At 41.3% G+C, this 19363-nt stretch overlaps 1 protein-coding gene across 1 annotated transcript; it reads left to right on the forward strand.

Annotated features, from left to right (window-relative positions):
• The first annotated feature begins 3183 nt into the window (after positions 1 to 3183).
• On the forward strand, positions 3184 to 17388 carry LOC114153535 (transmembrane protein 47-like). Its single transcript, XM_028032148.1, has 3 exons — positions 3184 to 3587; positions 9645 to 9785; positions 16642 to 17388. The coding sequence occupies exons 1-3, from the start codon at positions 3371 to 3373 to the stop codon at positions 16821 to 16823; spliced, it is 540 nt and encodes a 179-aa protein (XP_027887949.1). The 5' UTR covers positions 3184 to 3370; the 3' UTR covers positions 16824 to 17388.
• Positions 17389 to 19363: the final 1975 nt, after the last annotated feature.

A 19363-nucleotide genomic window follows, 5' to 3' on the forward strand; every position in this document is an offset into this window, starting at 1 on the left:
CCACTTCACCGAATCCATGATGAGTAACAAGGGATGACATCAGGTGATGAGTCGTTCATAATGAAGCCTGGTCCTTATCAGAGACACAATGTCACCATAAAACATGTTGAATCTCACATTCCTGTTCTCCTCTTCCTTCCTATCCTTTACTCTTCTTTGTCTTTTATACATTTGTTTATTTATACAGTTATCTCAGTGATACATGTGGCAGCATGTGGGAGTCTGAACAAATTTATCTTCATGTTTCAAGTGTGGCTCAGACTGGCAGGGGTTTTGTAGGAGGGTGGCCCAGAAGACAATCCAAAAATATAATGCAAGACCTGCGTTCTCTGTATGGCTCGTTTAAATCTCCATGTGGGCAGCTACCATTTTGCTGTCTCAAGCAGCTTTGTCTGCTCTGCAGATTTTCTAATGAGGGGCTTTTGGAGGAGGATGACAGGGCACTCTGTCCGCTCTGTCAGGGAGGAGGGGCTTTCAAAATAAACCGGCGACGCGCTGTTCATGGATACACTTAATGCCAGATTCCCCCCTACTCAGATGCCCTGCTGGCAGCTTGGCAGCAGTATTAGGATGGAGAAGGGTGGTATTAGTCTGAAACTCTCATTATGTCAGATACGCTGAAAACCTGTAATCCAGGCTCCAAATGATAGGGGAGGAATTAAAAAAAGAAAGAAAGAAAAACTCGGCAACAAGGCTGCAGGACTCAGAGTCTCTTTGTTTGTACAGTGTGGGGCACAAAGTCTGGAGCTTCTGGCCTCTTTATGTAGCAGCAGAAAAACAGGAAACAGCAGGAGAGATTTGTTGAAACCTGCAAACAAAAATGAAAAGAAGACGAGTGTTCGTGATTCAAGTAAGACTGAAAGTAAATATTAGTCCCTAAAAGTTTAGTTGCTTAGTACAGAAAAAGAAAATCTCATAGAAATCTCAGCAGACAGTACCTTTATGTTACAGGTATTTTATGTGAGTGTTGCTCAACTGTTGCTTGAAATGTAGACAGTTGTTTAAATCTTTCAGGTCAACAAAACTCCTAAATGTCGAGTGTAATGTATCCTGCTGTGTTTTATTGTCGAGGTGAAAGCAACTGAATCAAGAATAATGAGTACAAAAGGTAGCAAGACAAGCAAACAGAGGTCCTACCAGTACACTGAGGAAACAAGCAGAGTGGATATACTGGGAGGTATTGACTTGCCTTGACTAACAATAGAAAACAGAATGAGAAGCTTTTACAGAAGCACTGGGGACATCATGAGGGCACAACAAGAACAAGAACAGAAGTAAAACTCAAGAAAGCATCACAGCTGTCCTGGTCTCTGCATCTCTTTGTACTTCTGCAGTTTTTGATCTGTGTCCACTTTTCTTTTTCAGTTATAAAAAGGACTTGATTCCCCAAAACAGGATTTAGAACGACAATCAGTACAAATATGGTGTCATATAAACTCTAGTACTAGTATATTAGGTCACATTTTAGACTTTTGTTTTTGTTCAACTCCATAATTATCAACAATTACTGAACTATCAGGAGAAATGCTTTAGTTTTAAAATCCTGAGTACATTTCAGAGCTTCTATCAGGTAAAAACCATGCAGACTCCTTAGATCATCAGAGACCTTCATACTGTTTTACACTTGCTTCTGTGCATATTTACCAAAAACACCAAGACAGTTTAAAGGAAGAAAGTTTTGATGCATTTTTATGGTCCAGTCCGCATCCAAATCTACTATGGTGCAGCAAATATATAAAAAAAACATTAATTTCATAAAAATTCTGACTCAAAATCATGATCATCTTTCTCTATAGGTTTTTCAAATAAAATGTCAAATTAAGGCTCCCTCTCCTCTGCCTAAATATGGGTCGATTTCCACCATAAATCTGTTTTTTTTTTTAATCATTAAATTTAAAGACTTATTTTCTGTTTTTGCAGTAGTGTATATGTCCTGCTGAAATTTCTTGACATTTTTCAGCAACCACTGACTATGAGAACAGGTCTTTAGTAAATTAAACTTAAATATCCGACTATTTGCTAAAAGAAAAGGGGTGAAAGAATGTTACAAGTCTGCCCTCTGCTGGATGCTGTCAGCGGTGCAGAACAGCTGCATCGACAGGGAGTTCAGTCAAACAAGAATGATAGATTCATACTGGATGTTTTTATTATTATTATTTATTTTAAAAAGCCTATAGTCTTTAAATTTTAATTTGTCCAAAGACAGAAGGTGCTCGTGTTTTTGTCCTTTAGCAATAAATGGTAGAGGTTAATTTGACTATATGTTTCTGATTTAGAGAGTTGTATAAAAATGAAATTATTGACTAAAAAACTGCTTGGAAGTTCCTTAAATGGGTGTTATGCATTTTCCAGGCATATAGTCCAGTTTTACAGCACAGTTAAGTAACTATTTGTTACCTTTATTTGTTAAAAGTGATGCACTTTTACATATAGATTTGAAACATATTTATATACCACATAGAAAAATTAGAAATTTAACTTCTTAATTTGATGCCTTGAAATTGTGCCTATAATGAAACGTTTTCTCTTTTCGACACGCCTTCTTCAGCACGTCATTGTAACGCTTGTCAAGGTGCCGTTATTGTCATAATGAAAAAAAAAAAACAAAACATCAAGTTATATTACAACCGCAATGCCTTAGGGTTAGGGTTTAACACTTTTTGCATTTTTTATTTTTCTTTACATTAAATCAACACAGATGAAATTTGGTATAATTTTTTGCTAGCTTTTTCGTTATTTTCAGTCAAAAACACAAAGTTATTTGGAATGACTGATGCTGAAAGTTGTTTCGGAAAAACATCAGGATTATTTCTGGATTACTGATTTCATTTTTACTGGACAGGTTTAAATAAATATAATAATATCATTATTGTTGATAGTTTGTCTTTTGCAGGAGTACTGGTTGTAGTTCAATAACGTATTGCTTATTTAATTAATTGTTTCATTTGATGTTACATTTTTAAAATTACAAAAATTTCTACTTGTGTGCTAAATTTGAAAAAGCAGATGAAAATGTTACAAATACAATATTTTGTATTATTAATATTATCAGTAATAATAGTAGTATTATTTAGTAGTAGTAAACAGATTTTATTAGTTGTAATTACTTACTAAATGATTCATAAATCATTCGATCATTTCACAAATTCATAAAATATCATCACTTTGATTTGCTACAATAAAAACAAACAAAAACTCTTCTTCACGTGGTCCACGAGTACGTTTATTGTGAAAAGTCCATGCAACCGGAAGTGTCCCAGGCAACTTTCCCAGCTGGTCTCAGACAAAGCGGAGAGTGGGTTATGGTAGGAGAAGAAGCGCATCGACCTCCGGAGAGCTGCTGCTGCTGCTGCTGACGGGGACTGAGAAGATGTCTGTGGACGAGGTGTACGTGTTCCGGCCCTTCAAGCTGATCGCCCTGCTCTGCGTCTTCCTGGCGCTGTGCCTGGACGTGGTGGCTCTGCTGAGTCCAGCCTGGGTCACCGCCGAGCATTTCTCCCTGTCTCTCTGGGAGTCCTGCTCCCAGTCCGAGGCTCGGCAAGCCGCGGAGGAGGCTGCGTGGAGCTGCTTCTCCACCCTCACATCTGGTAGGAGGAGGAGGAGGAGGAGGAGGGAGAGGCTTTTGTTTGTTGTTTGTTTCTCGCGCCTGCTGTGTTATTTTACGGAGGTTGTTGTCTTTAATTTTCTGGTATGGCTTGGAGCTTCTGGTGCTGAACACACCTAATATAATCAGAATGTTGGCGCAAGAAGCCTCTAAAAAATAGAGGGCAAGACCTGAATAATGTTGTTTGATGGGAAAAGGTGTGAACTCGTTACTGCTGCTCATTTAGGCAGCCATTTGGTGTTCTAGTTATCAAAAATGCCACAAATCTGTAATGTTATTTACTAAATGGATAGTTAATCTCACCTTTTTTTATTTTAAAAAAGATGCAAGTGTGACAAAATCCCTGTCATCTTATTGGTGTAGTTTTAAGAAAAGTAAATTTGTCTTCCCAACATTTCAGTGTTAAGTTATAAAGAAAGATCTCAACTCAAGTAACATCTTTACTGTTCCTCTAAGAAATCTAAGTTGCTTCTAAGAGCTCCTTTGGCCAGGTGAAAGTAGCTTTATCTGGTTTTAGGAAGAGACAGTAAAGGTTGAATTGAACTTTTGGTACATTTATTTAAAATCTTGATTGTTGTACATTGTTTTTCTGTAATTTTAGTTTGTGTTTTAGGAAACTTTTAAGTGAAAGGATAAACTGTACCAGGGACACATTTCTGCAGCTCAGTTTTTAAAAGCCGAGTTGTCCATGTCAATTTTAATCAATATCTCTTGACAAAAAAGTACAGATATGTCTAGTAGAGGTTACTTTGACTGTGTGTGTGACTATGTGTTTCTGATTTAGTGAATTGTATAAAAATGAAATTATTGAATGAAGAACTTTTTGGAAGTTCCTTAAATGGGTGTTATGCATTTTCCAGGCATATAGTCCAGTTTTACAGCACAGTTAAGTACCTATTTGTTACTTATCTGCCATAAGTGGTCTCTAACTATTTAAATTAGAAGCACAGGCAACATTTAAAAAGGTAAAACTAAGACAAAAGGATTGGAAGTTGACATAAATTGTATTCAGCATCTGATGTTAGCAACTAGCATTGCTAGCTTTAGCAGCTGTTGCTGTCTTGGTGTGTTCTCCCTGGAGAATATAGATCCTTATTTTAAATCTTAAATTTGTCCACTATTTCCAAGTAAATCAAGCATGGCCCATGACCCTCATTGTGTTTTTCTTTTTTTATTTATTCTTACTGGACAGCCACAGATTAGAGCCGACAAAGCGATGTACCCGCTGATTTTACATTGAATTCCTTAAAGAAAACTCCACCATAAACATCTCTGGCACATTAAACTCCAAAAACTAAAAGGCTTTAAAGTTGTTTAAATTGTCACGTTCCACATCCTCCTCCTTTTTGGCTTCAGCGGGCCCAAACCTGGACTTGTTAAGTCAACATCCAACACCAGTTTACCTCACAATCCTCTCCAGAAACGAACAGGGACCTGCAGCCTGCGGTGACTGATTTCCCTCTCACACTGTGGAATGTGTCGGCGTGAATAGGAGGCGGGCCTACTGCTTTGAGCTCATTAAAACAACAGTGGAGTGGGGTGTGTGGGGGTCAAAGGTGGAGATCTGCAAAAGGCAACAAAGGGTGATCATCCACATGTCCTCACCCAAAGGTTCTTGGACTTATTTACTTTTGGAGTGACGTCATTGTCCTAAAGAAAATAACATGCAGGTGACTGGACTGATTAAAAACGATGTTAGAAAAGACTAGAGAAACATGCTTGTAATGTGAGAACGTCGTTTCTCCGTGTCCATCCATCCATCCATCCATCTTCTTCCGCTTATCCGAGGTCGGGTCGCGGGGGTAGCAGCTTCAGAAGGGAGGCCCAGACTTCCCTCTCCCCAGCCACTTCTTCCAGCTCCTCCGGGGGAATCCCGAGGCGTTCCCAGGCCAGCCGAGAGACATAGTCCCTCCAGCGTGTCCTGGGTCTTCCCCGGGGCCTCCTCCCGGTGGGACGTGCCCGGAACACCTCACCAGGGAGGCGTCCAGGAGGCATCCTGACCAGATGCCCAAGCCACCTCAACTGGCTCCTCTCGATGTGAAGGAGCAGCGGCTCTACTCTGAGTCCCTCCCGGATGACTGAGCTTCTCACCCTATCTCTAAGGGAGAGCCCAGCCACCCTACGGAGAAAACCCATTTCGGCCGCTTGTATCCGCGATCTCGTTCTTTCGGTCATGACCCAAAGCTCATGACCATAGATGAGGGTGGGAACGTAGATCGACCGGTAAATCGAGAGCTTCGCTTTTTGGCTCAGCTCTCTCTTCACCACGACGGACCGGTACAGCGCCCGCTTGACAGCAGACGCTGCGCCAATCCGCCTGTCGATCTCCCGCTCCCTTCTTCCCCCATTCGTGAACAAGATCCCGAGATACTTAAACTCCTCCACTTGGGGCAGGACACCCCCCCTGACCCGGAGAAGGCACTCTACCCTTTTCCGGCTCAAGACCATGGCCTCGGATTTGGAGGCACTGATCCCCATCCCGGCCGCTTCACACTCGGCTGCGAACCGATCCAGCGAGAGCTGCAGATCACGATCTGATGAAGCCAAAAGGACCACATCGTCTGCGAAAAGCAGAGATGAGATCCTGAGGCCACCAAATCGGATCCCCTCAACACCTTGGCTGCGCCTAGAAATTCTGTCCATGAAAGTGATGAACAGAATCGGTGACAAAGGGCAGCCCTGGCGGAGTCCAACTCTCACCGGAAACGAGCCCGACTTACTGCCGGCAATGCGGACCAGACTCTGACACCGGTCATACAGGGACCTGACAGCCCGTATCAAAGGGCCCGGTACCCCATACTCCCGGAGAACCCCCCACAGGGCTCCCCGAGGGACACGGTCGAACGCCTTCTCCAAGTCCACAAAACACATGTAGACTGGTTGGGCGAACTCCCATGCACCCTCCAGGACCCTGCTGAGGGTGTAGAGCTGGTCCAGTGTTCCACGACCAGGACGAAAACCACACTGCTCTTCCTGAATCCGAGGTTCGACTATCCGACGGACCCTCCTCTCCAGGACCCCTGAATAGACCTTGCCAGGGAGGCTTAAGAGTGTGACCCCTCTATAATTGGAGCACACCCTCCGGTCCCCCTTTTTGAACAGGGGGACCACCACCCCAGTCTGCCAATCCAGGGGAACTGCCCCCGATGTCCATGCGATATTGCAGAGTCGCGTCAACCAACACAACCCTACAACATCCAGAGCCTTAAGGAACTCCGGGCGGATCTCATCCACCCCCGGGGCCTTGCCACCGCGGAGCTTTTTAACCACCTCGGCGACCTCGCCCCCAGAGATTGGAGAGCCCAACCCAGAGTCCCCAGGCTCCGCTTCCTCAGTGGAAGGCATGTTGGTGGGATTGAGGAGGTCTTCGAAGTACTCTGCCCACCGGCCCACAACGTCCCGAGTAGAGGTCAGCAGCACACCATCCCCACTATAAACAGTGTTGGTGCTGCACCGCTTCCCCCCCCTGAGACGCCGGATGGTGGACCAGAATCGCCTCGAAGCCGTGCGGAAGTCTTTCTCCATGGCCTCTCCAAACTCCTCCCACACCCGAGTTTTTGCCTCAGCAACCGCCCGAGCCGCATGCCGCTTCGCCCGCCGGTACCCATCAGCTGCTTCCGGAGTCCCACAGGCCAAAAAGGCTCGATAGGACTCCTTCTTCAGCCTGACGGCATCCCTCACCGAAGGTGTCCACCAACGGGTTCGAGGGTTGCCGCCGCGACAGGCACCGACAACCTTGCGGCCACAGCTCCGATCGGCCGCCTCGACAATGGAGGCACGGAACACGGTCCACTCAGACTCCATGTCCCCCACCTCCCCCAGGACGTGTTCGAAGTTTTGCCGGAGATGGGAGTTAAAGCTCCGTCTCACAGGGGATTCCGCCAGACGTTCCCAGCAGACCCTCACAACACGTTTGGGCCTGCCAGGTCTGACCGGCTTTCGCCCCCGCCACCGGAGCCAACTCACCACCAGGTAGTGGTCAGTGGACAGCTCCGCACCTCTCTTCACCCGAGTGTCCAAGACATACGGCCGCAGATCCGATGAAACGATGACAAAGTCGATCATCGAACTGCGGCCTAGGGTGTCCTGGTGCCAAGTGCACATATGGACACCCTTATGCTTGAACATGGTGTTCGTTATGGACAATCCATGGCGAGCACAGAAGTCCAGCAACAGAACACCGCTCGAGTTCAGGTCGGGTGGGCCGTTCCTCCCAACCACGCCCCTCCAGGTCTCACTGTCGTTGCCCACGTGAGCGTTGAAGTCCCCCAGCAGAACAAGGGAGTCCCCAGGAGGAGCACTCTCCAGTACCCCCTCTAAGGACTCCAAAAAGGGTGGGTAATCTGAACTGTCGTTCGGCCCGTAAGCACAAACGACAGTCAGAACCCGTCCCCCCACCCATAGGCGGGGGGATCCTACCCTCTCGTTCACCGGGGTAAACCCCAACGTACAGGCGCCGAGATGGGGAGCAACAAGTATGCCCACTCCTGCCCGACGTCTCTCTCCCTGGGCAACTCCAGAGTGGAAGTATGTCCAGCCCCTCTCAAGGAGACTGGTTCCAGAACCAGAGCCATGCGTCGAGGTGAGACCGACTATTTCTAGCCGGAACCTCTCGACCTCACGCACTAGCTCCGGCTCCTTCCCCACCAGAGAGGTGACATTCCACGTCCCAAGAGCCAGTTTCTGCAACCGAGGATCGGACCGCCAGGGTCCCCTCCCTTGGCCGCCACCCATCACACAGTGCACCCGACCCCTTTGGCCCCTCCCACGGGTGGTGGGCCCATGGGAGGGGGGGCCCATGTTTCCTCTTCGGGCTGAGCCCGGCCGGGCTCCATGGGTAAAAGCCCGGCCACCAGACGCTCGCTTATCCTTTTATGGTTTGGGTCAGAGCGCAAGGCTTGGTTAGATTGTTATGGCCCAGTCTTTAAAAAAAAGCAGAAAAATAGGGTAAACGTGCAATTTCATCCGCCTGCGGTTGTGGAGGTATTTTCAGGAAAAATATGTTACGATGGAAAGAATGTCTGAGTTTTACTTTTCTGTAAGGAGCAACAGCAGTTTGTTTAGAGTAGACGATTGAAATTTTGTTGTACAAGTCACCAAGTATGACTGAAAAAAGGGATTTGCTCCATCATCTTTTTTTCCCAGATGATGGAGCTTTAAAACGAAATGTCTTTTTTTATTTGTAATGTGTTTTTTTTGTTTTGTTTTTTTTTCTAACTAAAAAACCAAATCTTCAAGTAGGAAGTCCTAAACTTGTTAATTTCCACGTGATAGTTGCAGTTGTGCTACGTTTTCACAGACGTGAAACTTTCCCACGTTCACTCCTTCAGAGCCATCTTAAAAGATACAATTCTTTTTGTGCACCAGCCCATACACAATCCTCCACAGGTTCAAAGCTAAAGAAGCTTTAGCAAACTTTAACATTTTTCACATTCCTGCTAGAGGATATATTTGGACTCAACCTGGCTGGATGAAGAACAGCAGTGGAGATATTTCTCCAGAGATTTCTGCTACATACACATTCAGACATATACGGCGATTCTAGAAGCTTAAAATTTTCCTAAAGGCACTGTTGTTCCATTAAAACTTGCATTAAAAGTCTGTCATTATTTACCAAATGACACTTCATGACAACAGTCATAAGCATTCATGAAGACTCCTTCATGTTCATGACAGGTTTTGTCATGCTTAGGACGGTCTCGTATCAATCTTATGCACACCCCTTCACTTAAAGTGTTACCCAATATCCTGTTTTCCTAATATTTTAATTGCATTTAAGTAAAATGTTGAGAACCCTGCATCAATTACCTTCTCTCCACAGTAACACCCTACATTGTGTTTGCGGCGTTTTACTCGTGTTCCTGATTCTCTCCTGCAGGCTTGAGTCTGTTCTGCTTTGTTCGGTTCTCTGTGTAGGATTAGCACTTCCTTTGTGCTGTTTGACACAACGCTTCAATTCAGCCGCGTTGCGCTCTGAACCAGGTGTTTTGTTGTCAGAGTGGGATGCTCCTCTCTAACCTGCTTGTGTCCTGTCCTGCAGACTGGCAGATCGCCACCCTGGTGCTCCTGGGGGCCGGCGCCATCGCGACTCTGGTGGCGTTTCTGGTGGCCCTCATTTCCCTCTGCTGGGGTACGAAGAGGCAGCACTACCGCATTGTGGCGGTGTTCCTCTTCACTGCAGGTGGGTCGGCCTTCACGACTCTCTTTGAGCGAACGCATTTGGGGAACGGAAGGGCCAACTGATTTGCATTCACCACAATAGTTTCCATGCTTCCACGTTTTCTTTTCTATGCTCTCATTAAACAGAAGCGATGCAGAAATGGAAAAAAAGAAAACCATCAGAATGAGGTTTGATGGTTGAGCTCATATTTTTGTGAGGTTCAGTCTGTAGAGTTGCTGCCGCTGCTTGAGCCAAGAAACAGCAGCCACAGAATTTCCAACTTTACCAGCTAAAGTAAAGTCACATTGAGACGGGGTGGGGGGAGTCATTAGAGACAGCTCACCCAGCATTGCTTCATACGATGGAGTCCTGCTTTGTGGAAAGATCTTTTGGGCCAAACCAAACTCTGTAGCCGAGGAGGGAGGATCTAAATCTGAAACGTGTAATTAGGAAGAATCATGAAGACACATTCTTAGATGAAGAATATAGAGACTGTAATAACTGAGTCATAACTCAAGCCTCATTTAGCTTAGCAGTAGTGAAACCCTAACCACTCACTATCACAGGACGTTACTCACCCTGACTTCAAGCAAAATAAAGTCAAATTATATAACAAACAGACGTCCAGCACACTACAAATAAACCTCAACAGTTTCAGAGTGTGAAGAAAACTTTATGCTTCCCAGCATGGAAACTTTATGACACGTTTATTATGTGCTACATTAAGTCCAGGGTCAAAAGTCTATTAATTCCCCCATTTGTACGCTGCAAAAACACAAAATCTTACCAAATAGATTTGGTCTAGTTTCTAGTGCAAATATCTTTGTGAACTTGAAATAAGACAAAACTAACTTACAAGAAACTTTTTAACAAGATATAGAGACTTGTTTTAGGTAAATAATTTCATAATATTGATGAAAAAGTACTTGTTCTATTGGCAGATAAATTAACTCATAACATGGGGAAAATGTCGTCTTCTAAGTGAAATAATTGTGTTTTTGCAGCATATGAGAGGAAAAAATATACAAAAGTTGGAGCTCTTTGGAAAACTAGTCAACATATGCAAAATTGAACTTTTTCACTAGATAAATCCCCAATTTCCTTAAATTTGGGAGATGGGTGATGAGTGATCTACATACATATGCATGTTGGCCGGAAAGTTCAACTTTGGTCTCCCGAAGCTCTTTCCTCTACATGTTTGTTGTGTCTCCTTCATCTAAAGTTGATAACTGCAAATAAAACTTCTTCCAATGATAGATTTCCTTTGACAACCAATTCTTCTATCTGAGCTGCAGATCTCTTCTAAAGCAACCATGGGATAAGCCTGTTAGATTAGGTGAGCAGTTCATATCCAACAGCAGCATACTCTTTACATTTTCAGATAACGTTAAGGTTCTCTGCAAGCTTTTCTAAGCTTGGAATGTTGTTTTATATCCTATCCTTACTTCAAACGTCCCCTGAGCTTCCTGCTTTGTTTCCTGGTCTTTATGATGCCGTTTGGTTGCTAATGTTCTCTGGCAAACCTCTGAGGCCTTCACACAACAGCTGGATTTATAGTGAGATTAAATTACACGCATGCTGTGGTGGAACTTCATTTTATCTATGGGTATCTGATTAAAGGGAGCAGAATATAAGTGGAGGCCACACTTCTCACATTTTTATTTGTTGAAAATGTTTCTGTTCTTTTAATTACGAGTGTGAAGGCGGTGAAAAGACTTTTGCTAAACGTACCCTTGAGCTTCCTGCCTTGTTCCATGGTCTTCATGATACAAACATAAACCATTTTTCAGCTTTCCACCATGTATACAGAGATATCGCAGCTTTCTCCACTTCTTCTGATGATAAAATTCCCAAATTCTTAGCAATTTTTCACATATAACATTACTCCAAGGTTGTTTACTGACCTGTTAACACTTAGCCTAATTAGCGAGCTGGACCGAAGGGGCCATCGTGACGCTCCTAGCTGTTTGTCCTTCAAAATGTTTTTGCAGCCACGACTCCAGCATGGCGTTTGTATAAAACCTGTAGAGAATTCAAACTGAAATAATTGGTCGAAGTTTTAAAAATCAAATAGGTTTCTTTGACTTTACTATGAAAACATTTGGTCATTGAACTTTCACAGGAATCTGAGCTCAAAGGCTGAGATCAGATTTCTGAAGTCTGCCTGCCGTTCCAGGCTTTTGGGCCACATATTTCACATATTACAATGCGAGTCTGTACTGAAACGCTCTGGATCCTGAGCTCAGACCATCACTCATCAGAAACATTTGGCACAGTTTGAAATCAACTACAACTGTGAAGAAACATGATCGGCATAAATATGGAGGCGAAAAAAAGCTTTTGCTGCCCGTATGAGCTTGGTTTCCTTTGATCAACCACAATTAATGGGGTGTTTGCAATGGCATCACAAGAAGAACCCAGCGGTCATCTTGGAGAGTAAACAATGGCCGTAACTGTGGCAACACATGCAGGAAATTTAGAGAAAGCAGGTTTTTAAAACAGTCGTTCAAAAAAGATGCGGTGGTTTCTAAATAAATGAAATCTAATTGATGGACTAAAACCCATAACTGATGCTAGTTAATGAGTGTTTAGGCTGCCAAGCATCTCTTACAGCAAGAGTTATGGCTTTTGCCAGTAAAACTCAAAACCACTTCAGTTGGGTAATGTTTGGGAAGACATGATTGTTGTTACTGGCAAAGGAAGAATTTCTGTTTGTTCTTTTTAACTATATGCTAATGGCCACTAGCTTTTAATTGATGAAATAAAATTTGTCACAGCTCAGAATTTGTATTTTTATCTACGCTGTTGCTCCAAAAGCAATGGATGGTAAGGAATTTAGGAAAAGGTACCAAAGTTCACAAATCATGTTTTAAATAGTCTACGTTTAGTCTAAACGCACTAAACTTGCTTATTGAACAAGTGCAAACGGCTACATGTCAAACTTCTCAGATTTTTACTTGCAAAACATTTTTTAAAACCACAAATCATCTACATTCTGGTTCACAATTATTCACCACTAATAAATAAAATACTCAATAAAATACGTAGAAGTTTGTCACAATAAGAAAATATGCTGGACAATATATTGTCCCAGAAGCTATTGCAATAAACGATAATATTGATTTTTTTTGATTTTTTTTATACCGTTTTCAAGTAACGTAAAGGCAACGGCGTAATAATGCAAGAACACATTCTCAAAGATTAATAAACTTTAAATTCTAAAGAATATTTAACACTGGAACTGGAAGACATTTTAAATATCCAAAACAACAGAAACAACAAATGGAGTAAATTAATCATTCTAAAAAAAAGCCAGAATGGAGGCTTTTATCATCCAGTTTTTTTGGTAGAAAGAGGAAAAACCATAAATCATGCAAATGGAAATTATTGAGCTTGTTCTGATATATTATGCGATTACTTGATTTATTGTTTATTGCGATGGGCCTGGTTGCAACTTGACAAAATGTGAAAGTGGTCAAAGGATAGCAGACTTTCTCAAGCCACTGTAAAACTGAGCAAAATGTAACTTTCTAACACTGAATGGCATTGAAAAGGAAGCTTTGTATTGTTCTCTCTCTGCAAACAGCTGCTACAAAGGAGCACTGTAGTCCTGTGGCTTTCCCTGTTATACATTTACTGCCAAGCGTGGGAATGCCGTGTTATTCCTTCCTGTGTGTAATTGCCTTAAGAGCCTGGAGAGAAAATGTCTCCATACAGACTCAGGAGTCCTCAGCAGAGCAGCAGCAGAAGGGCTGGATTGTTAAAAGCCTCTTGGCAGGAGGACTGTGACTCTGGTATTTATTTTCTTTCCAGAAATATGACCTCAGCTCACTCCGTAGGGCCTCAGTGAACACGGCCCGGGTCTCCACCCAGTCACCCAGGGCTGCGTCCTGTAGGAAGGAAAGGTGGAAACACCTTTAAAGTCCTCAAGAGTCGCCCAGCATGGCTGCGAAGGAGCGAGCATAGTGTGAATTCTTTTGGGTCTGAATGGTGGGGAGGAAAGGATGATTCATGACGTTATTGCAAAAACCTTCGCCCATATGTGAGGCGGAGATTAAGAGAATAATGGCTGATGTTTGCGACTCTTCGCACTTCTTTGCGTGAAAGAGCTGAACAAGCCTTATGTTGTGGGTGCTAACATCTGCTCTAAACGTTTGTCGCTGTCAGGGAGAAGCCACTTCAAGCAGGCCTCACTTTCCTCTGAGAAACCCGCAGAATCCACCATCTTTAGAAAACCTTTTTTTTATCTATGAAGTTGTAAGGTATGAGTAGTAATAATTCACAACACACCAAACTAATTTATTGAGTTCTTAAAGCCATTTTTGCTTTGTGTTGCAAGTATTGGCATCTTTCTTCACATTAGAGCTTTATTTTATTGGGTTTTTAGGTAACAAGCCAAGATGAAGCTTTGCATATTAGTGAAGTAGAGGGGAATTGATTTATGATGGTATTTATTTCACTCTTACCATATATTAAAATCAGATTTCTTTTGACCCGAAATAAAACCAACTGTAACCAGCTGCCATTAGAAGTACTATTTACACCTGTATACAATAATCCTAGAATTGTAAACAAATGTATAAATTGTAGTTTGAGAACATTGGTGGACAAAATGAATCACGAAGGTGCAGTTTTTAAAACCATAAGAAAATAATGACAATACCCTTGATATTTTACAGATAAGAACGGGTTAAAATTTGCACTTTTATTAATTTTTTTTATTGTTAAATTAATTTTACATCAGAGTACAAGATACATGGTAATGGTACATTTCATTAATGAATGAATATTAAAGTCTATGTGTGAAATTTATGGTTTTAAATATCTAGAGTTGTTGGAGACAAACTACTGTAACTGCAGCAAAAGAATAATCTGCACGGTATTGAATTGTGGCGATGAATCCAAATTCAGGCCGCACTATTCAGCGTTGCTTTATTTTTATATATACAATGCAGAAAACCAACGATCATTTTTTATTCACTTAACAGTCGTGAGTTAATTTATGTTGGTTTTCCATGAAACTCAATAAAATGCATTGACGTTTCTGAATTTAACTTAAGGTAAAGTAAATATTTAGTACATCAGAATATGATAATTTCAAGCATCAGAACAAATAAATTAATAATCATTAATAATCCATTGTATAAGCATGTTATGTTCAGTTTATTTTTGAAAAACATCCTAGCGGTTTTATCCATCAGATCCTGTTTATAGTCAAACTGTCAACTTTTAGTCATCATTTCAGCCTGGAAGCTGTATGTGTTCGCTTTCATGTTCTTGTTTAAACCAAGAATTGTTATACTTTGAATGGCTTCCCACTGCTAACGGTGCTAACATGTTACAGATTTTTAGTTTGAAAGATGGGAGGAAAAAAGAACTTCAAAACGGAAGGATTAATCCATAACCAGTGTTAGATTTTGAATTTGGAGAAAGGCATAAAGGCAGAGAGAAAGGAAAACTATCTAAACAATTAGGAAAATATCTGAATAAACTAAGTGAAAGACTTCAGTGAAACAAAAAAAGAAAAGTGGAGCACATATTCTAGATTGAGTATGGAAATGGCTGCATCGGTTAACAAAAACGCAAAGACAAAATGAGTTGACATTTTAAACAATATTTAGCACACTATGTCAGTAATTAACATGGTTAATATTAATAAATCAGCTTTCTGTTATTTCTAAAGAATGTAGATCCTTAGCTTGACTCTGGTTCATTTTCTGCTGAATGAATCACAGAAACGTCTCGACTCATCTTACATACCGTTTCCTTTTAAATATCCTCTTACGTCGCTGTGCTTCCTCTGATTTCATTCCTTGCTGGTTTTTTGAAAAATCCCAAGTTGGAGTTTGATTCCTTCTCTAACATCCTCCACACACAACCAGAGTGTGTTTCACTGACTGGGGAAAAAAAATAGGATTTCAACCAGTCTGCCACCAATAATGGCCAGTGGAACAGAAAATTTACCAAATTTGCTCACAAGCTTATTTAAAAAAAAATTTTATGCTGTTAGCAGAGCGCGACAGTCTGGCGACCTGTCCAGGGTGAACCCCGCCTCCCGCCCGGAACGTAGCTGGAGATAGACACCGGCAACCCTCCCGACCCCATTAGGGATAAAGGGTGAACAGAAAATGGATGGATGGATGGATGGATGTTAGCAGAGCACTTTAGGAAAGATTTTCCCTATTTTAAACCACATATGTGGGAACTCTACATTGCATTGAACAACCATTGTTGGTTTTTTCATGTTTTCCATTTTCTCTAATAAACGTTGTACAGTATGACTCCTAATCTATGCTGCTATGAATATGCTATTGTTTGCATTTCCCTGTGTAATCCCATTACATTACAGGCGTTGACTTTTAGGTTATGAAACAATGAGTCTTGTTTTTCTGGTTAGAAAATTCAATGCCCCAATAATATACAGTATATGGTTAGGAAGATAATTTTGTTGCTACATGTTAGCTTGACAACACAAATTTGTCAAATTCAAAACAAAAATTTGATTCTCAAACAACTATTTTATCGAAAATAGAAAATGTATGTGTTTAGGTTTTGAATTTTGCCTGTTTCATATAATACTGTCTGGTACATATCCTGCTGCAAGAAGCAGTTAGCTTTGCTAGTCGTGATTTTATAAAGTGCAGTTGTAAAATTTAGTAGGATTACTTATCCTACTAAATAATAATGTGTTTACTGATTATTTTTAACTATTAATCAGGTGAATAAGTTTCTTATTTTTGCGGTACAAAATAACTAACAAAACAATTTTACAATCAGCTCAGACATTTCAGTTTATGAGTAATGTAACGTGAAAGACTGCTTATAAAATCTTTGTTTATTAAGGAGCGTAATCTCATGATTGTCTTTCTGGTTGCAGTTGTTTTGCAGGCCTGTGCCCTGGTGCTCTACCCAATCAAGTTTATTGATGGAACGGTTCTACAGACCTATCATGAGTTCAACTGGGGCTACGGACTCGGCTGGGGAGCCACCATTTTCATGCTGGGCGGAGGGATACTCTTCTGCCTGCGGACGGACATTTACGAGGACGCCATGTACTAGTGAAATCCCTGCCACGCTGCTGAAAACGCAAACATAAACCCACAGAAACTTCTCTTTGCTCTGCACAGGGCCAGTACGTGAGCAGACCCCATGTCTCGTTTCTGCCTCCTGTCTTGCTCTTGCTGTTATTTTTAGACAGGTTGTGAAGGTGCTATTTAGGGCCGGGGCTGCGAGAATCGATCTCCGCCTCCATCCTGCAGTCACACTCAGCTGCCGGTGGCGTTTGGTGGAGGGGGCGAGGTGGCAACACTAAAGCACAGAGTTTTCTGGACTGGCTCGGACTGCTGGACGTTTCCAGGATGTTTATTGTTAGAAATGACACAGACCTGAATGTGCTGGGGCTGACTATTCACCAGGACTGACTGATCTCCACATTTCTGTTTTTTATTTTATTTTTATAGTGTATTTATGGCATAATTTCTCTCTTTCCTGATATTCAGTGTAAATTCCCCCTGTTTAAACTAAAACATGTCTAATAAGTGTAAATTAGACCATTTTTTTTAGATGTGTAGCCTCTGAAAAACAATCGCAGTAGTTTGTCCCATAAAATCTACAATACAAAATATTTCTGTGTGTTGTTTGAAGGAAACATTTTGACATATTTGTTACAAACTGTCATGACCGTACACCACAGAAACAAAACTACAAACCAGTTTAGAGAATAAGATTGCATTAACAAAAGGACATTTTCAGTGAGATTCCAGAGAAATGAAAAGAACCATAGATAATTGTTGTTTATAAATGATTTTTGTTCATTTTCCAGCCTTGCTAGCTAAATAGATACTTTTCCACAAAATTATTACAGATGCCAGGACTTTGGCCAGCTTGTGTATTAGAGGTATTTTGAGACTCCACTGAATTTGAAAGGGACAAAGAGAGATGTACATCAGCCCTCCGTGAGTTATCTGAATTACGTTTTGAATTTTCCCTGTGATTTGACACCAGAGGTCAAACACACTGACAGCTAGCAACTAATTTTTTATGTATTAATAGACAAATCCCTATACATTTTAAGAATGTCAACAAAACCAAAAACTGCAGGAGGAAAATGCTGGACCAGAAAACCTTTTTAAAGTTTAATTTTGTCATGATTACAGGCCATAGTCTCCCCTAGGATAAATACAACCACTTTCCTTCGAGTCTCCCCTTCATCTCTTTTTATTTATTTTTTATTTTTATCTAGGCACTGTCTGTCTCTCTCTCTGACTGCTGCCTATGGACTTCTGTTTAGCAGAGCTGAAACTAAGACATCAATCAATCAAATTTTATTTGTATAGCACATTTCAGCAGCAAGGCATTTCAAAGTGCTTCACATCATATCAAACACAGAAACACAATACAACATAGAATCAACAATCAAAACACAGCATTAAGTAAAGTTCCATCAATAAATTTGTAATTGATTACATTTCAAATACAATCCTAAACAGGTGGGTTTTTAGTCTAGATTTAAAGGAAGTCAGTGTTTCAGCTGTTTTGCAGTTTTCTGGAAGTTTGTTCCAGACAAGACAACTAAGACATCAACAGTCCCACAATGCAATGCGGTTGGATGTCTGTGCTCATTCCCATGACTACTTCAGTTAACACCTTAAACATGGCACCTTTAAAAAAAAGTAGTTTGTCCTTCAAATTCTGAAAAGTGTACAAAGCGGTTCTAAGTTATTACAAACTTTAATTACGTCTAGTTTGGAAGTATTGGAGTTTTACATTATTGTTGGAGGCAATAATTAAGTATATTTCTTTAAATTTCCAATCAGAAATACCCCATCTACAAATTATCTAATACATTCATGAAATCAATGTATAGATATTTTCTTTCTATTGTTCTTGGAATACTTGGAAGAAGACTAAAGTTGCTTTCACTATCTGGTTGCTAGCATAAAGTCAGCTTGCCAATATGTGAAATTCATTGAATTATCTACACTGCATGACACATTTGACATATTTTTGTAGTTTAAGACTTTACACAAACTCTAATTTCGTGTATCTGTATCCCTCTGTCTAGTGTAAACTTCCTAACTTTGTTAATACAGGTTCTTTAAAAACAGAAAAAAACCACAAAATTGAGATAATTTCATTACGTAGCTAACAGTTGTAACTAAACCAGTGACTGTTTAGATATGACCTTGGTTCACCTGAATCAAATGAAAGCTCGTTACCAGCTCCGTGAGAAGGCAGTTCAAGTATAAGGAGCTGTGTTGCAGCAGGTACATGTACTCCTGTTTTAGGGCCTAGAGGACTGGAGGTGGATGGCCCTGCTACAGACTAAACAACCCTGAGCCGCCGAACCACCATCATTATCTGGATCACATTCCTCAGAGGAAGGCAGAAGCTATTTAAAGAGGTACCATGGAACATTTTAATGTTCAGTACCACATTTTACAGCATTTTAACAATTTACTCATGGATTTAAATGGAAAATCGTTTCTTAAACAGCATTTTACAAATTCACTGACACACCTGGTAGCAAAGCCTGAAAATAAATCCCTTTTTATTGCTATGCTTCTCTACTAGTGAACCTTTTCACCACCCAATGGATC

This window comes from Xiphophorus couchianus, chromosome 11 (assembly GCF_001444195.1).
Source record: "Xiphophorus couchianus chromosome 11, X_couchianus-1.0, whole genome shotgun sequence".
In the NCBI taxonomy this organism is placed as follows: domain Eukaryota; kingdom Metazoa; phylum Chordata; class Actinopteri; order Cyprinodontiformes; family Poeciliidae; genus Xiphophorus; species Xiphophorus couchianus.